This window comes from Passer domesticus, chromosome 4 (genome assembly GCF_036417665.1).
Source record: "Passer domesticus isolate bPasDom1 chromosome 4, bPasDom1.hap1, whole genome shotgun sequence".
NCBI classification, from domain to species: domain Eukaryota; kingdom Metazoa; phylum Chordata; class Aves; order Passeriformes; family Passeridae; genus Passer; species Passer domesticus.
The window spans coordinates 3,405,150-3,431,110 of record NC_087477.1 but is presented as its reverse complement, the minus strand read 5'-3'; the positions used below and the strand labels follow the sequence as shown (position 1 = coordinate 3,431,110).

At 48.9% G+C, this 25,961-nt stretch overlaps 1 protein-coding gene across 1 annotated transcript; it reads left to right on the top strand.

Annotated features, from left to right (window-relative positions):
• Positions 1–2,714: 2,714 nt before the first annotated feature.
• On the top strand, positions 2,715–8,522 carry LOC135299890 (serine/threonine-protein kinase PAK 3-like). Its single transcript, XM_064419295.1, has 4 exons — positions 2,715–2,860; positions 6,653–6,770; positions 7,455–7,554; positions 7,999–8,522. The coding sequence occupies exons 1-4, from the start codon at positions 2,796–2,798 to the stop codon at positions 8,181–8,183; spliced, it is 468 nt and encodes a 155-aa protein (XP_064275365.1). The 5' UTR covers positions 2,715–2,795; the 3' UTR covers positions 8,184–8,522.
• Positions 8,523–25,961: the final 17,439 nt, after the last annotated feature.

The window sequence follows — 25,961 nt, the reverse complement described above, 5'->3', positions numbered from 1 at the left end:
CAGCAAGACGAATATTGTGAGGGTGAAGTTCAGCAGCAAGGAGAAGGTGAGTGAGCATGAGAAGGACAAGGGTGCAGACAGGGGTGACAGCATTTTGGTTGTGCCCAGCCCATCACCAATGGGCACATCCAGGATAAGGTGGGAGGGGGCTGTGAGCAAACTGATCTCATTGGGAATGTCCCTGCTCATTGCTGTGGGATCACACTGGGCAGTCCTTAAAGGTCACTGCCAAGCCCAGCTGTTCTGTGATTCTGTGATTCTGCAGCAGGGCCTGCCCAGCACGAAGGTGTGTGCCGAGTGCTCTCCCGGAGGAGCTTCATGCCGGAGCTGCACCCAGCTGCCGGGACGGACACCAGCCCTGCAGCCTGCAGCGTCCAGGAGAGCAGCAGCAGCTACCGCACGCTGGTCATCCTGCGGCCACCCCCTGGCCACTCCTTCAGCCCGGAGAGCACCAAGCGGCCGCCAGCCAGGCGCATCCATGTGGCGCTGGAGTGCCTGTGCTCCGGGGAGCAGCTGCTGGGGCACACGTGCTTCCTGCACGCCGCTGGTGGCCAGCTGCCCACGGATCAGGAGTGGTACCTGCTGGGCACCCTCTGCACGGGCTCCTATTTGGACCTGCAGAAAGTCACCCGCTGGGTGCAGATGTTGGTGCTGGCGGCCTGGCCGCTTCTGCCGCAGTCGCGCCACTGCCAGCTCACGGCGCTGCCCTCCAGCAAGTCCTGCAGCTTCCGGCTGAGCGGCGCCTCTGGCCTGCACTGCAGCATCGAGATGGCTCTGGCCGTGCAGCTCGGCAGCTCAGGGGCCTGCCTGAGCCTTGAGTAGGCAGCAGCCGGCTCTGCCAGCAGCACCGTGTGGGCCAGAGAGCTGCCACCTCTCAGACTCACTGCCGCGATGGCACTGCTGCTGGGGTGACAGCATTGCAGGCAAAAAGGAGTTGGGGAAGGTGAAGGGAACCATTCCTCATGGGACATTTTTTGTTTTCTCTCAGGATTCTCTAGTTTCTTATTATGAAATCTGAAAAATGTAGCCAGATCATAATACTTCTAAAACCTCCCAAGGCAGAGCTGGGAAGGTTAACATGATTTCAAATATGTAGAAATTTATGTTGAGAAAAATTAGACATCTATAAGAGTTTTCCTACACCACTTTTTTTGTTTTTCATTTAAAAAAATAAAATGAAGTTCTTTGACTCGTATTAGGTCTCCCAACATGTCACTTGTGAGGAGAATGCAGACAAGTCACCACCATTAGTAAATTGTCAATAAAAGCAACTGTGGCAATTCAAAATTGCATTGGTTCTCCCCCAGCTCCATCTCAACTCTAGCAAGGTTTCTATAAAAAGGAAGAAGGAAATTTGACCCACTACATACCCATTATGAAAAAGAAGGAAAGCCTCTTGTATCTAAGCCAAAGGTGACAGAACCTAAGTGAAAAGCGATCATCACATCTCAATTTAAAACTACTGGCAGCTGCCCTGCTCCCAGACTGGTTCTGCTGATCTTCAGCAGGGAGTGGGAGCGTTCCTACAAAAAGAAAACAAGACCAACTGCCTGGGAAAAACCAACCTGTGAAACTGCATCAACTCCGTGATCTTTTGGGCTGGGTCCTAACTTGTATTTTGTTAAATGCTCGCTGAACTGCACTTGTTGCTTCCCCCAACTTAATGACTACTATTACACTAATTGCAAGCATAACTTAGCACCAGCAGAAGAACCTCCTCTTTGTCTTCCTTCTGGGTTAGAACAAAACAAATTTGAAGAGGAATAGTCCCTGAAAATTTGTTCCTCTAGAACTCCAAGTTGATCCATACCGGTTCTGACTAAGAGACAGCAAGAGACGACAAACACTTCCAGAAGCTCTTCTGTGGTCATGGCTGAGGGAGCTTTTCCTGCAGCCCTGGAAAGGGCTCCAGGGGCCCTTGGCTGAGGAAGGGGATCAGGGCTCAGGGAAAAGAACCAAAGGGCTCAAGGCAAAGGCTGAGAGGGTAGAGCTGCCACAGCGTGGCACAGAAAGAGCCTCATCTTTTTTTCTCCTTTTTTTTTTTTGGTGTGAGGGAATGAAACGAAAGAAATTGGTCTCAGCATGTCTTCTGGGACTGCAGAGATCCCCACACATCAAACCTTCAGTAAAACTTTACCTTTACTAATTAGATAAATCTTGCATGTATCCCTCACTTACAAACTGTCTGAAAACTGAGGCAAAGGCTTAGGGATGCCAGATGTGAGTAATGGCCTCATTCTAGTGACTGCATTTCTGTGCACTTTGCAAACTTGCAGAATTATTCCAGACAACTTAAAGAATGAAACACATTTTGTCTCTCCTATCTGCTCCCACAAAATCCCTGATATTTCAGTTTGTTCAGTGTCTTTTCTTTATGGTAAGGACAAGAGCATGCCTAATCAACAGTGCATTGCTATGGCGTTTTTCCAATAGGCAAAAGTATTCCTGTCTTCTGCTCACAGATTCTAAAGAAGAAAGAAAAACCAAAAAAATTAGAGGTTTTCAGAGGTGTTAGGAGGAAAAACAAATTTGTGAGAGTACAAACTCTGTCTTATCACTTGATCGTACATGGGTTTTGCCAGTCTACCTGCTTGGAGAAAGATTCACTTTGGGAGGTAGTTTTCAAAAGTATTCCTTGGAATTGAGGGGCACAATGTCACAATGCATCCCCCTGTGATGTCACAGCCCACTGCTCTCTGACACCAGCCTCCAACCCCTGTGACAGCACAAAAGGCATTGAAACTCCTTGGAACCCCAAGATAAGCAGGGAGAGAAGGTGAGGTCACAATCCAGCAATGCCTCATGTCACCATCCAGAGATTGCTGACATCAGAGTCCTCTACCCTGTTGTCAGAGATGAGGTAATATTTTGCTGAACCCAAAAGGTTATTAGGTAAAAAAATGGAAGTTGTTGGTTCTGTGTGTTGTTACTTCTGGTTTGGATTTGCTTCAGTTAATTTGTTGGGTGTTGCTGTGAGCTGGGAAAGCAGCCAGGTTAAAGACCTGACCAAAAAGGAAGTAGAATCAGAGGAGTGGGGACAGAAAAATAGGTGGTGAGGAGAGAATAGAAATTCTCAAGTACCCAGCCAATGGGAAAGGGGACAGGGATCGCCCCTGGCCAGGAAAGGGGATAAAATGTAGTCCTTTTTTGGAGGGTGTGTGTGTTTGGCTCTTGGGGGAAAGAGGGCATACCTGCAGCTCAGGTGAATTGTTACTAATAAACAGATTTCTTTTGCCTCCACTACTTTGTGTGTCCATTTAAGTGTATCTCAAAGTTCATTTCTAACACTGTGATGACACAGCAGGCCTTCCATCCCTGCAGGCCCATGTTGTCAGAGAACAAAGGAAATCCTGTTTCCTAGTTTCAATTTCTACATCTCCATGATGCTCTCCCTCAGCCACCTGCATCACATCTCCTTGGCCCTGTCTCTAATGCCTGCTCCTGACACCTTGCCATGGTTTCCTGGGAACAGTCCTGGTCTCTACTCACAGGGCCTCTGGTCTCTCTCCCTGGGAGAGGCCATCACATCCAGGCCTTCCAGGCCGGGTCCTGTACAAGGTTTTGTCCCTTTTGGTTTAAAGGTCAGAGTTTGTCCTCTCTGCAGCCCTGCTGGATCGAAGGTGATGGGCACAAGGACACTTTGCAGCTGTGTTTAGGGCTGTGGGGCTGTTCAGCCTTGCTTGCTCAGTAGAATGGATCCTGTCAAGGGGGCTCCAAACCCAGGAAGGAATTCTCTCTGCCTTTTGTTTTGGCAGCAGTTCTTTCATCTGCACAATGACAAGGCCAGGCCTCCATGCTGGCAGCACCCCTGAGGTGACAAGGACAGCATGTAGGCCCCTGAACAAAGGAAATCTGCAAATACACAAATGGTGCCCCAGGGGTGCAGCTCGACTTTTCTCCTCCTGCCTGTGCTGAGTTGTCCTCCCCACCTGAATTCTGAAGCCTGGGAATGGCACTGTGCCAGCAAGGTGCAGTCGCACACTTCACTGCTGACCAAACAAGGGCCCCTTCCCATTGTTCAAGCTGCAGAACCGTGGGAAGAAAGGAAAATGTGTCTGAATCAGGGCAGCCACGCTGCCAGCAGGGTCTTGTGGGCCTCCCTGTGTTGTTGTGGGACACCTCATGGGAACTGACCAAGTGAGGGACAGCTGGAAGCTCAGCTGGAGGAGAAGGTTGGGATTTTTGAAAGATTGGGATGCTGCAGTTAAATGTCCCAATTCAAGGCTGCTGCTGATCTCAAACTGGGAGGGGCTGTTGACTCTCTTGAGGGACAAGTGTTGCGGTGTAGAGGCTATGTGTCCCCGGCCCACCAACAGAGAGAACAGGGGTGTGACAGATCCCCCTGGCAGACCCCGCAGAATTCTAGCTGCCAGCGGAGGTTCGGCACAGATGAACAAAGCAGCACGGGTCTTGGAGTCGGAATAGAGGTAGCTTTATTTGATGGTAAACTCCCCAAGTCCAAGGTCCCAAGACCCTGACCCAAGGGCAGGCAATAACTTATAAACAGGGACGGTCTTGGGGGAGAATACAATTGTTAACCAATGGAGAGGACTGACGGTGGAACACAAGGTGGGGAAATACAATCTGTAAACCAATAGAGGATCTTAAGGGAGGGGAAAGGCTTAAGTAAACCAATGGGGTTTCAAAGGATAGAGAACTGACAAGGAAGGTTCTGGAGAAAAAGGCAGGCTTAGGGAAGGATTGACATCTGAGGAGGGAAGGAGCAGGGAAGGTGTTGGGGAAAAAGAGTAGGGACAAGAGGGATTGAGGATTTGGCAGGGAGTGGCCAGGCAACAAACAAGAAGACAGTTAACCAAGCTGAATAACAATGAGGGAGAGAGTCTAAATTTAGCAACATAAGATACAAAATGGGGAACCTGTGCTACTCCAAAGGCGGGGAGAAAAACACGGATTAAAAAACCACAAATCAAGCAATAAAATATAGCAAATAAAGAAAATGAAAACACACCACAACAACAAGATGCAATGCAGAGAGATCCAGGGGGGGCTCTGGAAGGGGTGGGGAGACTCCTCAGGGTCTGGGACCTTGCTCTTTAGGGACCGCCGGGGCTGCCCAGGTGAGCAGCGCCCGCCGTGGGTGGGAGCAGAGGGTCTGGGGCTGGTGCCCTGGACAGAGGGACCTGCCTCCTCCTGGGGCTGGTCCTGCTCTGGGGACACCGGCACAGCTGGGGGTGGCTTTGGCCCCTGGTGGGAGTGATCTCAGGAAGGAGCTGGAGCTGCTGTCCCTGCAGAGTGGGGTACGAGGGCCAGAGGAACCCTGTCATGACTCTGGAGAGCCCAGGACCCATCACCACGTGGGCCATGCTGTGCCATCATCCCCTCTTGCCGCTGGCTGTTGTCATCCCTGAGAGTCATCAGCCCAAGCAGTTCTTTCTTCACTGGGAACTAATTTCTCCTGGTTTGAGGCTTGGCTGGTGTGAAGCAAGGATGCTGCGTGCAACCACCACGTGTCTCTGCCTCAGGGGGCAGAGCTCTCTCTTCAAACCTGTGCACATGGAGGATGTCCACTGACATACTTTGGTGCTTTACAGTCCACATGGAAAAAGATGGATGTTTGTTCATCAGGGATTCTTTTTCTTTTTATTGGGAGGGGTGTTTTTCCTTGCTTGAGAAAGTGCCTCTTAAAGTGTACAGTTATATTCTATTTTATTTGGAATTGGAATTGTACCAGTTTAAATATGTAGGCAGCAGCTGGAATTTCAGAGTACCAAGATATTCTCCTTTTCCTGGGGAAACTAAGGCCACAGTTAGTCCAGGAGATGCATTTCATGCTTGAGGAGGACTCTTGGCCAAGGTGCTGATTTCATCTGGAGTTCCTTGCACATTAGTGCCCCAGAACTCCCCCCATTAACTCACTGCCATGGTCACATTTCATTTCTTTTCCTCTTCTATCCCATGTACCCTGAAATGATGAAATGATAGAAAGGGTGAGGATGGTGTTGGAAATTATTTAGACACGTGAGAGGTCATGGTCTTATTCCATGAATGTGCATTTACACACAACAAACATGAGAGGTTAAAAACTCACTTTGGTCAGTGTCAGAAAGTAGAGCTGTTAATTATTATTTATTAATATTTCTCTACTCATCTCCAATGGATGAGAAGAGATGGCATCATGTTTGCATGAGTCTTCCCAGGCACACATAGTTTAAAAATTATTCAAAAATTATTCAAAACCTGGATCAGCTGGATCGGCTGTATCTTACTAAGTCAATACCCTCAAAGTTCACTGCCTCCACAGTTTTTCAGGACTGATTTTTTAAAGTTTCTTCAATGCTGATGAACCTTCCTAAAGAGGATTTCCCTTAGATCCTTGCCCCTCTTTGCCATTGCTATGCATGCCAGGAAGACTGGGTGCTTATTTCCAGAAGCACCATGCCTGACAGGTTTTTGCCTGGGCTGTTACTAAACTGAACTTTTCACTTGCAGGCCATCTAAGCAATCTCCTTTTTCACCACTGTACCTTTCTCCTTGAGACTGCACAGACTGCAAACAATGCACAGCCAAGAGGGAATGTCTATTCCTTTGATTCTGTCCTAGTCACAAAGGGACTTGGAAACAAGAAACACGGAAGGAAAATATCAACGTAGCCATGCATGTTTATCTCCACGCCCTTGTTTCCATCTTTCAGCTACCTTCTGTTTGAGGAACTCTGGCTGGTTATGGAGCACATGGATGGAGGCACCCTGAGCGATGTCATCAGCAAGAGCTACCTGTCTGAAGAGGAGATGGCAGCCATCAGTCGGGAGGTCAGCAATCCCATCTGTGCTGCCGAGGGCTTGGGCAGGATTGTCTGGGAAACAGGGGCTCAGGACAGGAGAGGTTTCATGTGCCAAGCTTTGTTTGTGTGTTGCTGCTATGCTGTGGGCAAGTAGAAGCATCTCAAGTGAAATGGCTGCCAGTGCCCCTGCACTCACTGAACTCAGTTCTTGTACTCTTTATCGCCTGCTGTTGTGTTCTCACTCTGCCTCTTGTATTTGCTCTTCTCCATCTTGCTTTCTAAACTTTTGCCTGTCTTCACTGCATTCCTTGCCTGTAAAAGCAAAGGTGCTGGTGGCAGGATTTGAAAGGAACAGCAAAGGAAAAGAGAGAGACTCGTTTCTCTCAGTCCTCAGCTAAAAAGGATAGGAGTGCAGCCAAAGCACTGTTTGCTTCTGAGCACATCCCCTGCAGCAGCAGTCATCCTGGCTGGTGTGCAGGGAACAGTCTACAACAGCAGGTGCTGTTGCTCTTTCAAAAGTTGACATGCCTTTCCTTAGAAAGGTCCTGCTCTGCAAGTGTTGCAGAAACAAGCTCTTCCTCTCAGTGGCACTGTGTTTTGCCATTATTCCCCATTCCCCTGGAGAGGGAATCTTTTTGAATCTTTGTGTCCTTTCTTATGTGATGAAATCACATCACGTGTTTTGCCCTCCTGTTTCTGTTTCCTCTCTCAGTGCCTGCAAGGACTGGATTTTCTTCACTCCAACCACGTGATCCACCGAGATGTGAAGAGAAGCAACATCCTTCTCAGAACCGACGGATCTGTCAAGCTGGGTCAGTGTATTCTTGGTCAGGTGCAACATTCCAGGGATGTGGGTGTGGGGCTGCTTGGAGTGACTGCCAGCTCCCCAGAAATGGTGCTGGTGACAGTGCAGGGATATCTGCTGTGAGCTGGTGACACGGCTGCAATGTGTACAGAGGCATGACAAGGAACAAGCAGCCAAGAGTGGTGTTTCTCTGTGTGTCCCTTCCAGGGGGAGGGAGCTACAGGTCTAAAGCTTCCAAAGAACAAAAGCCACTGCTGGAGTGTAAAAAACTGTGGGAATTTTTTAAGTCACAATGCCATATTTCCTTGGCTAAAGTCCTGAGAAAACAGAGCAGGACAGTTGTCCAAGAGATTCAACAGCACATTCTCAGACTTCTACTGAGAAATTCTTTTGCTTGGTTTCCTAATGGCACAGAATTAAAATAAAAACAGTTATTTTGCTTTCTCCTCAGCCGATTTTGGCCTCTCTACTCAACTCATCCCTGAGAAGAATACACGGAGCGTGTTAGCAGGGACTGCTTGGTGGACGGCGCCTGAAGGGGTGACAGGTCAACCATATGGCCCCAAAGTGGACATATGGTCTTTTGGAATTGTGGGAATTGAAATAGTAGAACAGGAACCTCCTTACTGGAACTGAAGTCCTGCCTCGGTAAGGAGCAAATCCTTACTGATCCCGCTGTCTTTCTCACCTGTCCCATGTTCTGTGTGCCATTGGACAAAATCCCATTGCCATCTGCTAGGACTACTTGCACCAAGGTCCCCTCCTAAAAATGTCCCTGCAACACATCAGCATCTGCTGTAGCTTTGGTTGCATCAGTGGGGGAACTCAAGCCTTAACACATGCAAAAAAATTCCACTCTCAGGCAACACTTGCCTTTGGGTTATAAGTGGTTCCAGTTCTTTTGTCTGTGTAGATGGCCCCAAAGGGGCTGCAGGTGAAACAGGGTGCGAGGGATGGGCTCCTCCTCCACGGAAGTTCAAGGCATCAGATGAGCTCCCTTCCTCCTCACCTCCACTCTTGGTGCTCTTCAAATGAAAACGGTGAGGAGTCCTAGACTGGGCTGGGCTGGCAGGGCCCTGTAAAGGTCATCAGGTGCAAGTGTCCTGCCATGAGCAGGGACATCTTTAAAGAGATCAGATTGCTCACAGCCCTTTGCTACCTGACCTAGAATATTTCCAGGGACGGGGCAACTATAAGCTCTTGGGGCAACCCGTGCCAGGGTGGCACCATGCCATGAGGAAACAATTTCTTCCTTCGACCTACTCTGACTTGATCCCCTGTGTATTTAAAATTATTTGCCCACATCCTATTGTAACTTGTCCTGTTCAAAAAGGTGTCCCCCACTTTCTTCAAAGCCTATCTGAAGTCTTGGAAAGTGGCAACACGTGGCTCTCTGGGGCCTGTTTTTCACACAACTGAATAACTCCACCTCTCTCCACATTTCCTGAGAGGACAGGTACTCTGTCCTCTGACTGTTTCTGCTGCCCTGTTTTGTAATTTGGTGGTGTGCTCCATTTTATCCAATGGCAAAAGAATTGAAGTAGAGCAATGCAGGGTACAGAGACATGAAAAGGTGGTGCAGGAACCCAAGGAAGCCAGGCTGGCCAAGTGGTCAGAGATTTGGCTGTGGGCAGGAGGGGCTGTGGGGGGGCTCACTGTGAGCCTCTGAAGGGCCCTGGTTTGTGCCCCCAGCCCACCCTTGGAGGTTTCTGGCACGCAAACAGGGAGAGCTGAGAGGGACTTGTCCCAGCCCCATCTGCTGCCTGGCACGCTCAAGCACACAGGAACTGCCCCAGGGTTACTGCCAGCTCGTGTGGCAGAGAGGGAAGTGCAGCAGCCAGTGCCACTGGGCTGTCCCTGCTGGGAAGGAAGGTGCCATCCAGCACAGGAGGGGCAGGGCATGGAAAGGTAGACACTGCTCTGTCTCCCTGTGGGAATCAGCACAGTGCTTGTCTTTTAAAGAGAGGGACCTATGTGATTCATTGGAGTTTTCTGAAAGGAAGATACCTCAGGGCAGAAACACCATTTCTAGAGCACTGGCAGGGCAAAAATCCCAGCAAGATGAAGACATCACAATAAACAGATGAGTGGGATTCTGGGCCAGGTTTGCCTGATAATTTCAAGAGAATAAATGCCAGTTTAGGTGCTGCTGTCTTTAGTGCATGACAGAGGTGCAAGTTTCTGAGCAGCCAGCACTTGCTGTTGCTGGCCGAGGAGGCGGAGTGCTGGAGTCCTGCAGGACGTAGTCATTTCGTGCAGGCAGTGCCAGCTGGCAATTGGCCTTTGGCCTGTCATGTTGAGGCACCGAAGAGCTGGGAGCTCTGGGTGAACTTTTGGCTGCCTGGCTGAGTGCAGCTCTATGTCTGGGCTTCTGCAGTGCATTGGCCAAGGGTACAGCTGGTGGTGCTGGCAGTCCCAGGGCTTTGTTTCTTTGATTTTCCCTAGTGGAAAGATGTGTTTGGCTTGTGGAAGTGTTCTGCAGTTTTCTTGAGCAGTTCTTCACTTATACAGCCTCTTTTGGCCCAGCTGTCTGTTGGCTTTTGATCAGCTGCAAGGAGATGAATGTGCTATGCGTGAAGCTGTGAGGGGCCATTCTTGTGCCGTGTGGCCAAGGAAAGGAAGCGCGTAGTTGAGAAGGCTTCTTGTGAGGCAAAAGGCAGAAGCGGGGAGTTTCTGTGGCTCCCTTTTGCGGTGAAGTCTGCAGCTTTGGCAAGTGCACTGGAGCCTGGAGTGGGGGTGAAGCTGGAAGTCCTTGAGTGCTGTCTTGCGTTGTAGAGAAGAGGAAGGAGATGTTGAAATGGAGGATGCAGTATTTGAAGTCAGATGGGCAAGAGTGTGTCGGGCGAGCTGCGTGGGCCAGAAGGAGGCAGGGCTGCTGGTGGTGAAGAGCAGCTGCACGTGAGGCAGCATGTGGGCAGGCAGGCAAGAAGGCCAAGGGCATGGTGGGCTGTGTGAGCAGCAGAGGGGCAGCAGGAGCAGGGCAGTGAGCGCCGGCCTGTGCTGGGCAGCGCTGCGGCCGCAGCTGCAGTGAGTGCTGTGGGCAGTTGTGGGCCCCTGTGAAGCAGCAAGTCCTTGAGGGGCTGGAGCGTGTGCACAGAAGGAGACGGGAGGTGGGCAAGGGTGTGGAGTATAAGGCCAGGGAGGAGGTGCTGAGGGAGCTTTAGCCTGGACAAGGGGAGTCTGCTGAGGGACCTTCAGGCAGACTTCCATAGATGGCCACGTGACAGCGCTCAGCACAAGGGCTGTTGCCCGTTCAAACATGGCCTCAGTGCATGCCAGGGCTTCAGAGGCTGGAGTAGCTGCCGCTTGCACCCTGTGGCTTCTGCGTTTTTTGGTATGCTAGGAGGAGAAGCCCTGTTTGTTTTGTCTTTCTGCAGCCAGCAAGGGGGCTTCCGCACATTTCCTGCCCTTTTCCAGCACTGGATGGGATTGTGATCCAGTTGTAGTTTTCCCTGTCTGCAGCAAGAGCTAAGGCCTTGCCGGCTCTTTGCTACTTGTGCATTTCAGAGCTTGCAAGAAATAAAAGCTGCGTTTTGCAGAGACAAGGTTGCTTGCTGATAGCAGGCAAGGAGGAATGTGAAATTCCTAGGCATATAGTGTTGTGTTGAATTGGCCCATTTTAATCTGGTTGGAGTGACTTGGAATGCCATTGCTAACAGAGCTGATGAGTTCTCCTTCGAAGATGTGGTTGTAGATGCCAGGAGAAATGAGTTTAGAAATGCTAGGTAACGGCGTGTCCCTCATGCTTCTCTCTTGCCACAGGTGACGAAAGGAACAGCCGTCTCTCCCGTGGCTCCCTCTGCTCCCGGAGAAGAAGGCAAAGAGGAGCAAAGGGAGCGAGAGAAGCAGAAGCAGCCCTCTGTTGTGACAGCCCAGGGTGCTCCTTGCAAGAGAGTAAGTGCCAGTTGTGGGTGGCGCTGTCTTTAGGGCAAGGCAGAGGTGCAAGCTGCTGAGCAGCCAGCACTTGCTGTTGCTGGCCGAGGAGGTGGAGTGCTGGAGTCCTGCAGGACGTAGCCATTCCTGCAGGCAGTGCCAGCTGGCAATTGGCCTTTGGCCTGTCATGTTGAGGCACCGAAGAGCTGGGGGCTCTGGGTGAACTTTCGCTGCCTGGCTGAGTGCAGCTCTATGTCTGGGCTTCTGCAGTGCATTGGCCAAGGGCACAGGTGGTGGTGCTGTCGGTCCCAGGGCTTTGTTTCTTTGTTTTTCCATAGTGGCTTGTGGAAGTGTTCTGCATCTTTCTTGAGCAGTTCTTCATTTGTACAGCCTCTTTTGGCCTAGCTGTCTGTTGGCTTTTGATAAGCTGCAAGGAGGTGAGTGTGCTGTGCGTGAAGCTGTGAGGGGCCATTCTTGTGCCGTGTGGCCAAGGAAAGGAAGCGCGTAGTTGAGAAGGCTTCTTGTGAGGCAAAAGGCAGAAGCGGGGAGTTTCTGTGGCTCCCTTTTGCGGTGAAGTCTGCAGCTTTGGCAAGTGCACTGGAGCCTGGAGTGGGGGTGAAGCTGGAAGTCCTTGAGTGCTGTCTTGCGTTGTAGAGAAGAGGAAGGAGATGTTGAAATGGAGGATGCAGTATTTGAAGTCAGATGGGCAAGAGTGTGTCGGGCGAGCTGCGTGGGCCAAAAGGAGGCAGGGCTGCTGGTGGTGAAGAGCAGCTGCACGTGAGGCAGCGTGTGGGCAGGCAGGCAAGAAGGCCAAGGGCATGGTGGGCTGTGTGAGCAGCAGAGGGGCAGCAGGAGCAGGGCAGTGAGCGCCGGCCTGTGCTGGGCAGCGCTGCGGCCGCAGCTGCAGTGAGTGCTGTGGGCAGTTGTGGGCCCCTGTGAAGCAGCAAGTCCTTGAGGGGCTGGAGCGTGTGCACAAAAGGAGACGGGAGGTGGGCAAGGGTGTGGAGCATAACGCCAGGGAGGAGGTCCTGAGGGAGCTTTAGCCTGGAGAACTGGAGACTCTTGAGGGACCTTCAACTTTCCCTCAATGCTTCCAAATGTTTTAGTCACCTTCAGGTGTGACTTTTTGCCTTTTTTATTTTTTTTTTAATTTCTAATTTTTGTTTTGCTTGGAGTGCAAGTCCTGCCACACTTTCTTTTCCTCCCTTCTGAGGCACATTTCCTCATTATTTCTTGCCCTTTTATGGTACTTGGACTGGATCTGCTAGAATTCTGATTCCCTAGGTGTCACTTTTGGACAATGGAACGTTTTTGCTTGTGAACTCATCCTTCGGTGCAGGCACCTTGGTGCAGAAGAAGCTGTTGTGGTTCCAGGGTAGACAGTATGGCATTACAGACCAGTTTGAGGTTATCAGTGCCTGTGCCTTTTTGCAGCCCAGTGAATCAGTGTGTGTTGTGTTTGGGATTTAGCAGGATATCAATACCTTTGCATTTTGCTGGTCCTGAGAGATCAGAGGAGCTGGGAGGGGCTGGGCTTTATGTCTTATTACAGCCAGTTTAGAATTGTCAGTGTGGTCGAGTCCAAGAGAAGAACTTGCTCCAGCACAGATGCACAAAGAGTGCAGTTCCCAGTACAATGCTCTGGATCAGATCACTTTCCATAAGGACTTACACACTCCATATTCCCCAAGAGTGTGGTTTATTGAAGCAATAGGACAGCAATCTCAGGATTGCTGCTGAGCACGGCACTGGCTACCAAGTGTTGATGTGTGCAGCAGCAGAGAGGACAGTAAAGAGAGATTATATCAGTGAGATATGTCTATGTTTCTGTGTTTCTATCTGTCTATCTATGTAACATTTACATAACTGAATTTTCCCAGCTCTGGCACAAAGGAGTTGGAGGTGCAAAGCTCACCTAAAGCATCCCTTTCAGGAGAGGATTAGTGACATGTTCTGTCAACTGATTCTGAGCAGGCAGAGATGTTTCCCCCTCCAGACGTGGCATTTTTTTCCCCTCAGAGCTGTTCACCTCCTCCGGCCTCTTCGGCCCAGAAGTCCCCAGTTAAATCTTGAAATTTCTGCCTGTCCTAGAGAGGTGGAACAATTCCATGGTTCAGTGGTGTTTGGTGACTCTGCTCATACATGCATTACATGACACATGGTTTCCTTCACTGGCATCCCCACGGGTGTTTAAATGCATTTGTTAATGGGGCCTTATGAGAGTCTCTGTTACTGCTGGTCAGAATTCTCAGCTGACAAAAGAGGGAGAAGAAACACCTTGGTCCTCTTCCATATAACTGAGGTGGCCATAGAGGCTCTGTGACCTCCATCAGAGGATCTTTGCAGGCATTCTTATCTCCCGAATGACCAGGATTTCTAACAAGAGTGTAGATGTCAGAAAGGCAGGAATGCTGGTGCAGGCCTGAGGAGAACGTGAACTGCAGAAGTGTCTCTCCCAAAGGGTGAGCTCAGCCAGGAAGCCACCTGCAGAGCCAGGATGGAGCTGTGGGACAGGGCTGGGTGTCAGTCACTACTGAAAGACAAAGAGGACATGGCAGGAGCAGAGGGAGGCCCTCACCAGAGCCTTGAGGAATGCCACACCTTCCCTGTCAGCTGCCTGACAGGCTGTTGGAGCTTCAGTGCCAGATGGCCCCTGATTGTAGTGCCAGGCTCACTTTGGAATCTGTGCCTCCCCTCGGGCAGGGAATGACCCAGGAGATAAGCACAGAGCTTTGGGAATGTGTGAGCCCATCAGCCTTTGAGTCTTGGCCCTCAAATATCGTATGGCAAGTCGAAACCATCTTGTCTTGCTTTCTCTGCAAGTTCCTGTAGAGAAAAAGCAGGAGCAGATGGCTTTATCAGAGATGTCATGCCAGGCTCAGGGAGAGCTGTTCCCAGCCCGAGAGCAGGAAGAGCAGCTCAGGCAGCAGGTGGAAGAGCCAGAGCAGAATGGCCAGGTAAGCCTGACTGGCCAGGTGACAGAGGGAAGGGCAGGAAGAGGGGCATAAAACAGCTCTTGGGACTGAGGAGGCCAGGAGTCCCACAGGCACTGAAAGCACAGAGCCTTGGAATGTGCAGAGATCCGCACTGGGACAGGAGGTTTGCAGTGGAAGCAGAGGTGGGTAGGGAAGCAGAAAGAAGTGGCTGAATAAATGTGCTTTTGAGGCTGCAAGAGGAAAAAGCTGAGCCTGATGGCAGCTGCCAGTCACTTGCTGTGCATTTGTGTGTACAGAACATCAAGTCAGAGCCCCAGGCAGAGCTGCCCGAAGCTCAGAGTGCCATCATGGCAGTGAAGAGGAGGAAGAAGGAAGACATGAGAAGAATTCAAGAGGAGATGAATCGCCATCAGCACAGGGGCGATCAACAAAAACAGGTAAGTGGAAGAGTGGCAGCCACTCCACTCATGAAACTTCCCATGCATTGTTGTTTACAGACCATCAAGGAAGATGTGCAGGCAGAGCTGCAGGAATCTGAGGATAGGAACAAGGCAAGGGTGAGGAGGCTGGAGGAAGAAATGAAAATTGTCAGAGAGAAAGTTAATCCCCTCCCTCAGGCTCTACAAAATCAAGTGAGTGAGGGAGGGACAGCCACTGCAGTCACCAAACTGGTGCTTTCTGCCCTTCTTGCCTTTCCACTGCAGAGCAGCAGGGAGTGGGGCCGTGCCTCTGAGTGCCATCCTGCTCTAGTGTGGATCACAGTCTCTCTGAAGGACATTTCCTGCTGTGCTGAATCTCAGCTGTTGCCCTGGACAGTGGGACTTGTCCTGTGGCCTTTTGGCCAGCAGTCATCCAAATTGATTCCTGCTGGCCTGTTCCTGCTCTCCCTGTTTCTTTACAGTGGAACATGGTGACGCAGATGGAGGACTGAATCCCTGTCTGTATCCCTTGTAAATCGGTTCTTTCCCTGTCCTCACAGTCAATGACTCCTGGCTGACAGGGACAAGCTGTAGTCTCTGACTGCTTTGTTCTCTGACTTGAGGTGCAAGTGTTGACATCTCACCTGGCAGCCTGCAAAGACTTCCGGCAAACAACGGGCAATGAAGGGCCCCAAGGTTGGTGTGAGGCACAGGAACTGTCCCCACCAGAAATGCGACAGGTTCAGCACACCATGGCCTCTGGTGTTAAACCTGCTGCTGCAGCAGCATTATCTGGGGGAATCTATTCTGTCAAACCTGGGAACTCAAGCTGGGGCTGTTTGTTCATCACCAGTTCTGACAGCGGCATGGCTGCTCCAAAACCGGAGATTGACAAGGGGTACCTGGAGATTCTGGGTATGTCTGGTGTGTTTCTTGTCTGAGGGACAGTGTACTCTGTGCAGGTATCAGCAGAGCTGTACCAAATGCTCCTCCTGACTTTGGTGTCCCACTGGAGACATTCAAGACTCCCCAGAGGAAGTGCTCTGCTCCAAGGCATTAAGAGAGCGCTCTGGGTGTTCCTGCTGCCTCTGAGGGCAGCTTGGACTGGCTTGGCTTTGCCTGAGCTTCCCTCTCTGCTAAAGGCTGACGCAGGAATTGTTCTTGAACCAGATGAAGGCTGTGGACTAGCAAATCATCTGGACAAGTCCTGGGTGCCAGTGGCCAAACTGAACAGAATCTTTAGCTTCCTATATTCTCCTTAGACTGCAGACTTCCAGCTAGTCATCAGAGCAAATAAACCTCACAGAAGTTAACTGGTTTTGGAGTTTTGTTTTTTTTTGTTGGGGATTTTTTTTTTTTTTGGGTGGGGGGGAGGTGTGTTGTTGTTTTGTTTTGCTCATTTTTAGTGGGTTATTTTGGGTTTTTTTTTTCGTTTTTTTTTGCTATTGTGGTTGTTATTATTGTTACCCAGCTGACCACAAAGGGCTCAGAGCCCCAGGCAGTGGGGCTGCCTTTTGTATCTCCTGGAAGCTGGCATCTCTGCTTTAAAGTGAGCATCTTGCATTTTATTTCCCTCAGGGAGAATGGTGACCATGGAAAATCCCGCAATGAAATACACGGAACTGGAACACATTGGCAGCGGGTGAGTCCAACTGCAGTTACTTCTGCACAGCCATGGGCCAGGAGTTTTTCTGGTGGAACTTCTATCCAGCATGAAGTCAGGCCAGATGGAAATATGTTCACACCCTGGGAATAGATTGTCCCATCTCTCAGTGCTGCTCAGAATTTGTGAGTGTGCTCAGAAGGCTTTGTCAGAGACATCTCCATGCTGTCGAGGTCTTGCCTGCATGAAGGAACAGAACCTGGAACATCTCCTCTCTCTCAAGTATAGGACAGCACTGTGTTAATTTCTTTAGCGTTTTTGTATGTCTGAAAATCATATCGACACACTAATTCAGAAAGAAGAATATTGCTTGCCTGAAAGGTCAACCTACCCCCTATCAAAGCTGTCAGATAATAGTTCTTAGGAACATTTCTTTCCTGTGGTTTGTGGAAGGAAATACTCTGTGGTCAGGAGAGGAACCACACAGTTTAGAAACTGAAACCCAAGATGAAAGAACAAACTCCCTTTAAGATCTGAGGCAGTGAACCCCAATGCTTCAGGAACAGGCCCAGTGCCCGTGCACTTGAGAGGAAAATGCATCATCTGCCTTCTGGCAGAGCCCTCCTGCATCCTGCAGGTTTTGGGCATTTACAGGAGACATCTCCTGTGTGGGCTGGCTTTCACTCCAAGAGCTAAACAGCTTCTCCTTTCTCTGCCTCTGTTTTGTTTCTAGGTCTTTTGGAGATGTGGTTAGAACACTCAACAATGCCACAGGAGGAGAGGCAAAAGTCAACAGCCCTGTGTTTTTATGTCTGTAATTTCATTGTTTTTATGAAAACATGCATTCCCATCTCCATATTTTTGTGTTTCTAATTATTCATATACCAAAATAATTATTTTTTAACTCTTAATTTATTGCAGTTGGTAATTTTTATGTAGTGTATTTTAAAATATCACAAAACAACACCCTTTGGGTAATATTCCGCATTCTTAAAAAAAACCCACAACCCATTTTAGCTTCTGTCTCTCAAAGGTTGTTTCATACCTGTCTGTTTTAAATCAGGCCTACAAGTCATTAATACGATTGAGACAGGTTCAGGAAATGCACACCAGTGATTCCTCTTTTTTTTTTTTTCTTCCCTCTTATCAGCTCAACATTTAGCTGCAAACTTAAACAAGATGAGCAAAATAAAAACCATGTCATGGGCCTTTGGGAGTACCCTTGCTGATCTTTCTGCTTTTTCTGTTGAGCAAGGCTCTGATCCAGGCAAAGAGATTGCACTTAGTGATACAGAACCATTTGGCTGGAATTCTGCTGATTTCTAGTAACAGCTGGAGGCCTGGATCTCCACAGGATGCTTTGGCTGTCCCAGGCTCTGTTGGCTTTTGGCTGCCCCAGGCTCTGTTGGCTTTTGGCTGCAAATACCATTTTCCTTGCTTTCTTATCCAGAAGTTCCATGGCAAGAACCACCAGTGGGCCATATTCCAAAGGCAGTTTGATCTGGAGTTTGTGAACGAAGGAGACCTTTATCCAATTCCAAACCACATTAAAAAAATCATAAACGAGGAATTCCCATCCTTAACAAACAACTGACAATTCAGAAGTGGATGCAGAGCTTATTTACAGAATGAAAAATAAGGGAATTTTCCAATGGAGTTGTGGTTTCTGGAGTTTTTATTCTGACTCCCACTCACAGATAGCACTGGAGAAACTCATGTCCCTGGAAGTGTCAGTGTCTTCTGCCTGCCATGAATTGTTTGCCTGCAACCATCAGAGGCATCAGGCTGGAAACAGGCTTGGCTGATGTTAGCAACAGGAGCTGCCCCAAGGAGAAAAAAAAATGAATGAACTTGTACCTCCCAAACCCATCTCCCCACAGGCTCCAGCAGGATTCCTTTGGTTCTCAGAAATACACCGAAATAGGGCTGAGAAGACCATCTGGATCTATGTGTTCATGCCCAAGACCTTGCTGATGCTGTTTGGGTTTTGTAATTTTTCTTTTCTATGTTTTCTGTATTCTTTGCACATATATTTGTAGCTCTATAGCCTATTCTATTAGTGACTAGTTTTCCCAGTACTTCTCCATTGTCTTTCCCTAAGCAGAAAAACAAATTTCCAGGGCTCCAAGCACCGGGGAGTAGAAGGCCCCAGTGCTATCTTGGTTCTTCCTGGGACAGACCCCTCCAGGCAGCTGGTGGAGTCACCATCCCTGCAAGTGTTTAAGACAAGACTGGATATGGCACTAGGTGCCGTGGTTTAGTTGAGGTGTTAGGGCATGGGTTGGACTCCATGATCTTGAAAGTGTCTTCCAACCCAGTGATTCTGTGATTCTGTGACTGAGGGAGCTTTCCCTGCAGACCTGGAAAGGGCTCCGGGGGCCCTTGGCCAAGGACGGGGATCAGGGCTCAGGGAAAAGCAGCAAAGGGCTCAAGGCGAAGGCGAGAGGGCAGAGCTGCCACAGCGTGGCCCAGCAAGAGCCTCATCTGCTCCTCCTCAGGCCGCGCCATCCGCGCTGCCGTTTGCGGCGCCGGCGGCTCCTCTCGCTGCGGGGCTCCAGCACGTCCCGGGGGCCGGGCCCGTCCTCTTCGGGAAGCGCCGGAGCCTCGGAGGCGAGCGGCTGCTGCTGCGGCCGGGCGGGGAGAGCTGCGGCCGCGGCCAAGGCACGGCGAGCTGCCGCTATGGCCGGCTCCTGCCGCGGCTCCTGCCCGGCGGGCACAGACACGGCCGAGGGCTGCCCGGGAGCTTCGTGCCGGTCCGCAGCGGGCCCGGCCGGGCTGCTGCTCTCCGCGGCCTCTGCCCGCCCCGCCGCGCTCCCGCTGCCTCTGCCGCAGCCGGGCCCACACGGGAGGCGGCACATTCCGGCCGGCTCGCAAAAGCCCTGCCCGCAAACCCCCCGCATGGCCTCGGCTCAGGCACAGGCTGCCGGCGTCCTCGCAGCTGCGAGCCGGGCCTGGCCACTGCCGGCCTCAGGCAGAGCTCCCGCCTGTGTCTCCATGGCCGCGGCTGCTCGGCACAGCGGGCTGAGCACAGCCAGCGCCAGAAGCAGCTCTTGACGGGCCCGGGCTCCGGGCACTCCGAGCTGCAGGCAGCACAGAAAATGGCTCTTTGTTTCACCTCTTCTTTCAGCGCTGCTAAGAATGTAGCCTGCAGCAAGCTGAGAACACCAGAGCACGGAGCCCTTTGCAGGCAGGGCTGTGTCTGCTGGAGGGGCAGAGGGAGCCCAGCAGGGACCAGACACAAACCAGCAGGGCACTGAGGAGCCCCTGTGGTGGCAGTGAGCAGCTCCGGGCTCTGGGCACTGCTGCTGGCATTTTCTATTGAGCCATCTCCAAGGTCTTCTCTTGTGCTCTGTATTTCTAAGTGTCTTCCCTCTTGGTTTTGGTTGTCTGCTGCACCCTTGTTTCTCCAAATTTTCCTACCCTGTCAGCAGCAACCCCCATCCACAACTGGCTATGAAATATGAACCAAGCAGCTGGCATCAGCAATGTGTAGAACCCTATGGCTCTGGAATTCTTATGTCAGGGCCCTGTCTGTGCCTTATGCTTGTCAGCACCTCCTTCTCTGTGCAAAAACTAGTAATGAGTGGAGTTTTTTTCCTTAAAAGCTCCTGAGAAGCAAATGATGTGCTGGCATTCTCATGAGTGGATCCATTAAGTTCATTGCTGGGAAACAGAAAGTAAGGCCAGGGTAGCAGATCAGCTGGAAGCTGGTCACTCCCTGCAAAGGCCTCGTGTATGATGTGGGAATACCACGTTCCAGGGTGGGCAAGAAGGATCAATGTGCTCAAGGTGCAGCTGCTGAGGTTTGGGTTCACCTGGAGCACAGTCAGGGGTGGTGAGCACTGGAAGATCCAGCTGCAGTCCCCATCCATGTCCCTTTCACTGATGGCCTGAGGGTGTCTCAGCCTGGATCCAGAGCGCCCTGGGGGGCTCCTGGGGCTGGCTTTGCACTCAGGGTGAGGATGGCCAGGAGCCACTGAGGCCGGCAGTGGGGACCAAGGCTGGGGCTCATGGCCTGGCAGGTGTGGCTCTGGGGGCTGGGACATGCCAGGGCATGGCTCACTGCCACTGTCCTCCGGAGCCCTGGCTAGCTCTGTGATGCTCCAGGAGCAACGGCAAGAGCAGGGAAGTGGCTAGACTGGGGTTTTGCCTGAGCCAGAACCTCTAAGCCAGCCCAGCAGTAGAGACCCTGGAGGAGCCACGAGCACCGAGTGAAGGAGGCAGAGGAGGCTCTTCTGCGGTGCAAAGTCGAGCAAATTTATTAGGAGAGGCAAGGACAAGTTACACAGGACACATATTGCCAAAGAGAAACACAAGCAGAAAAAGCCCTCAGTATCTCCTGTGTACAGCTTTGTAAAATCTTTCAAAACAGGGGGTAGGCATCATATAGTAACCAATGAACGAGTCTCGGGGTGTGGTTTTGAGGGCTGCAACAAATCAGAACAAGGGGAGGAGAGAGGGTTGGGATAGGGATTGGATCTTAGGATGAGGGACAGGGAACTTTCTGGAACAAAGGGTAGGGTTTGGGCTGATGGACACGGCAAAGGGGCCAGGTTGTTTTAACAGACAGGGAAAAATCTGGGAAGGAAGCAGGGGATTCCTGGAGGGCCAGTTGGGTAGGACAGCATAACACGGGGGAGAAACTAACTGTGATAACTCGGGGAACACCTGAACATACCACAAGGTAACGGAGCATGCGACTCAATAAACTAACACGCCGCAACCCAGGAATTGAGGCTCTCAGCAGCTGCGAGGTGGCAGTGTTAGAACACGCAGCAGCTGGGGGAAGCCATCGCTCTCTTGCTCGGCTCTTGCTGTGCGGGAAGGTGCTGCGAGCTGTGGTGGCTGCACTCAGCCTTGGCTGGGAGGATGATGTGTACCAGGGGAGAGCAGAAAGCTGCCACGGTGAGCAGAACATGCTCAGAGCATTGCAGTCCAGAGAATGATACTGCCCCTGAAGTGCAAAAAGCTTGAAAGCATAGAATTCTGTGCAGCACTGTGGTACAAATTTTCTCTTCTAGAACATGTCCCTTTTTGTATTCTGTAGATTAATTATATGGATTTATGGAATACATGGGGTTTTTTTCTTATGGTTTTTGGGAGAACTCTCAAGTTTATTTTTATTTCCATATTACAACCACTATTTTTAGAGATTTTTTTTATTCTTCTTTTGTAAATACTTAAGGAATAAATACCCAAGCATTTCTTAATCTTTTGGTATATTGTGGTTCATATTGTTAGAAAGGAAATGTAATAAATAGGTATGATTTGTGCTGATAAAATTCAAACAGTAATCAATATTGATACAGTATTTTATATTTGGAAATAATAAAACAGTTGAAGGTGTAATGCCAGGAAAGAAAGGGAGATGAGGGCTTCCCCCCGCCCCCCTTCTCCTGCAGATGTTCAGAACAGGAAGAAGCAAGAGATAACTATTACTAAATTTAGTTGGAAGAGAGGAAAATTTGGTTGGACACCAGGAAAATGTTAATTATATGAGATTTGATGCTTTAATGTTAGAATATAATATTGGCTTGTACTATACCAGCTTGGTGCACATGTGTAATCCAAAAAGTGAACTAAAGGACACCAAGGTAGAGGAGAGGCCTTCTTCAAAGAAGAACCCCAAAGAGGGGTGCAACCCCCTAAAAGAATGGTGGAGGATGTGTGGTAAAGGTGATGAGGGTGGTGATACAAGTGTGACAAATTGAAAATGGGACGAGATGGTGATGACATAGAGCATAAAAAGGGAATTTTGGCTTGACAAGCTTGTACATGAGGTGACAGGGGTCAAGCCCTGCCCTCTGTACCCCGCGCTACCCCACGTGGTTATTTTTGCTTATATGGTATTACCAGAACCAAATTATTCCTTATTTTACCCAAATTGTATTGTCAATATTTTGAGTGTATTCAATTTTATATATATTAAGCTACTTAATTAAAATTGCTGTTACATTTAATTTTGCCTCTTTTTTTTCTTTTTTTAAAAATTGGATAATTGGACAAATATAACAAGGTTTTTGGGAGAACTCTCAAGTTTATTTTTATTTGCATTTTATATCCAGGATTTATACAGATTTTGTAATTTATTCTTCTATTGCAAATACTTAGGGAACAAATACCCAAGCATTTTTTAATCCTTTGGGATACTGTGATTCACTTTCTAAGAAAGGAAACCTTGTTGAACAAGTGTGAAAACACCAAGAGAGGGAAAATAGCATAAAAGTCTTTTAGAACAGGGCATATAATGAGGACTGCAGAACTGAGTAATTCCTCCAAAGGGGGAATTAGCAAGATATATTACCAAGAATAACTGCCAAGATACTTGATGAAATCACCGGAAATGTGACCTGCAGCCATACAAAGTACAGCCAAAGCAAATGAAAACCCTTTGGAAAAGAGGGAATTTTGCCAGTGATATCAATCTGCCGGGATAACTGAGGGATGCCCATCATCCTTGCACTGCATTCCTCAGTATCTGCAGTGTGCTTTCTCCCAATTTCTGTCAAGTGACAAGCAGCTGCCGTGGCTTTACCATTAACTTCAGCTTGTAGGAGAATTACCAAGCACCATAAATGTTTTTTGTAGCTGAGCAGGACTTGATTTTCCCAAATCTTCTACAAAGCAGAAAGGAACCACACAGTTACTTCTGCTAATGTTAATGAAGGGTTTCATGAAAGAGGTGAATGATTGCATTGCAATATAAAACTTCCACATTCAAGAAAACAGTGTACTTGGAATAAAACATACAAGTCTAGCATAACAACAGAACAGAATAAAATGAAATTACTAGACAGGAAGTGATGTATCAGAAATGAAATGTATAATTTCTGATACATCTGCATGCATTTACAAGCTAAAACAGAAAAAGAAGGGCAGAGATAAAAAGGAATGAAGGTTTTGAAATTGCTCTGTGCAGAAGAGACACACAAAACACCAGTGTAAGCACAGCTGAGAGATTCAGCTTGGAGTTGTATTAGAGTGGAATGCATTCACTGAAGGTTTCTGGTCATGAGTGCACCAGACTCAGGAAAAAAGGAGCAAAGTTTAATTTCTGAAAGCCATTTAGATTCCTGGAAGCATTGCCTAGAGATCTAAAAAGCTAAAGCCTCAGAGAATCTGAACCTATAACACCCCCAAATGGATTGATAAGGTATGATAGGCACATCTCTGCTGTTTTAAGAGTCAATGAAACTGACAAGGAGTGTCTGGAAATTAGGAATGCCAACCCAGATTTTATCTGCCTTACTTTAAGAACACCTTAATAAGGCACATGAGGAACTAAACACTAACATTCTCACCCTGCTCTATTTACTTTACATTTGAATACAGGCTGGTGGAAGGAGAGATCTGGCTTTAATTTCTCCCCAAGTTACCTGTTGCACTTTCAGCTTAGGAGTACATGTAAAATGCAGCTAATCACTCTCTCTATCCATGAATATTCCACTGGTGAACTGACATGTAGAAACATCTTCTTCTCTTTGCACCTTCCTAAGTGGTGCCCTAATGAACTGGAGATTTGCATAAATCACACAGAAAATCACCGAAATTGCTGAAATTAACTCTCAATTCCATGAGAAACGTTTCTGAGAAAACGTTCCACAGGATTACTGAGCAAACTCAAGCTTGGAAGAGAAACATTCATTTTAGCACTGATCAAGGGGAAAGAAAAAGAAATGCTGCAAAAATTCCAGGTGGAAGATAAGGAGAAAGACAGGAAGCAGAGGAAGAACAAGGCCCTGTCAGATGAGCTGTGGAAGGTAACTTTGTGCCCCAGCGCTGTCAGAGGACGTTCCCTGTCATTGGTGCAAGCAGCTGGAGACAGAAATACTGCTTGATCTGGGGGCCACAGTCTTGGTAAGTGCAGAGGTTAGTTCAAGAACGTGACATGAGGGAGTTCAGGGAGTTCCCCCAGAGCAACTGGGATGCCTGAAAGAAGTGAACAGCTCACCACAGCCTGGCCCGCTCGGCTGCCTTTCCTTCTGACCCTCCTGGGGAGGCTCTGACATTTCCTCTTCCCTGGTGGAAGTGCAGCTGCTGCCAAGGGAAACGTCCCCACACTGACTCAGTGTTCCCTTGGCTTCCCAGATGTCCCGTCTGCTGTCCCTGTGCAGGAGAGCTGCTCTGCCCGGGAGGAGGAGACCGAGGGAGAGCCTGGGAACATCGGCAGCTGCAATCCCTCCTGATCTAGTTCTGCTTATGGATGGGTGGAGTTAGACTTGGATAGTTACAAGTGTAGGGATATTTACATACATTGACTCATATTTGTATGGGGATACTATGAATGTGTATCTAGTTGCATTTATAGATGCATGTTATATATGTGTGTGTGTGTGTGTGTGTGTGTGTGTGTGTGTGTGTGTAAATTTATGTAAAAACACAGATATGTATGTAGTTATATGTATGTGTACCTATGTATGTAGTTATATGCCTGTGTTCACTTTACATCCCTTCTTTGTTATATTCACATGTATGTACGGTTGTGCAGCTCTATAGTTCCACTGTTAAAGTTAGATGGATTTTTAAATTGGTACATTGATATTTGTATTTATAGATAGGATTATTATGTAAATATTTACATATGTCTTATTATATGTCATATGTAACAATATATATTTATACTGCACATTGTTATGGTGGTGTATTTACTTATATTGAAATGCATATGGATTTGTATAGTTCTGAAATTGTATTCATTTAATTCCAGGCCTAGGGTTATTTAGAGAGGGATATTGATATTGCTGTGTTTGTATATGGGCTGTACATTTGTAGTAATAAGTAAAAAACTTAATTGTTAAACTTCATATTTGTTTATAGTGAGTTTGTAGAGGATTTCAGTACATTAGGTTTTTTTAACTGTATTTGGTATTTGTAAGTATTTGCATTGCATGACAGTAACAATAAATTTGTTTTCTAACCTTAAATTGATATTTGTATGTGCCAGTGCCAGTGTAGCAATTTATAAAAATTTCATTTGTTATACTTAAGTTGATTTTTATGTATTGTTTAGTGTTGCAGCCCTGCAGGGTGGTAGAAATGCTGCAACCTTCTTGGAGGCGTCTCCTTCAGAAGCCGCTCCGAGGAAGGCCACAAGAACAGCCATTTCCAGTCCATGTACACGCACACACCACAGACAGCTCAGCACAGGAAGGCAGGAAGGGTCTTTGCATAGCATATTCCAGCAAGGGTTTTACTGCATCCAGCACGCCAGAGGGACCAGAGACAAAAGACCAAACCATGTGCTCTGCAGGACTTCAGTGTGGGGCCAGTGACCGGTGACCTGAGGGCACAGGGGCGGGCACAGGGCAGGGCCAAGGGCAGCAACCTGTAGGGGGGATGAGGGATGAATAATTGGGGTGGGCAGTGTCAGCTGGCCAGTGGGGGAGGCAATCTGATGTGGATTGGCAGAAGTGCTGCAGAGCGTCAGGGGTTAAGTCTTCTCTATCAGCCTAGGTGGGGAAAACTCTGTGATCTAATCTTCCTTGAGGGGGAGGAGTCAGAGGATTCCACAACTCCCCTGTTTTTTCTTACTATGAAGACTTCCCCAGTAGACCTCTGCAGCCACTTAACTAAACAGGGAAAC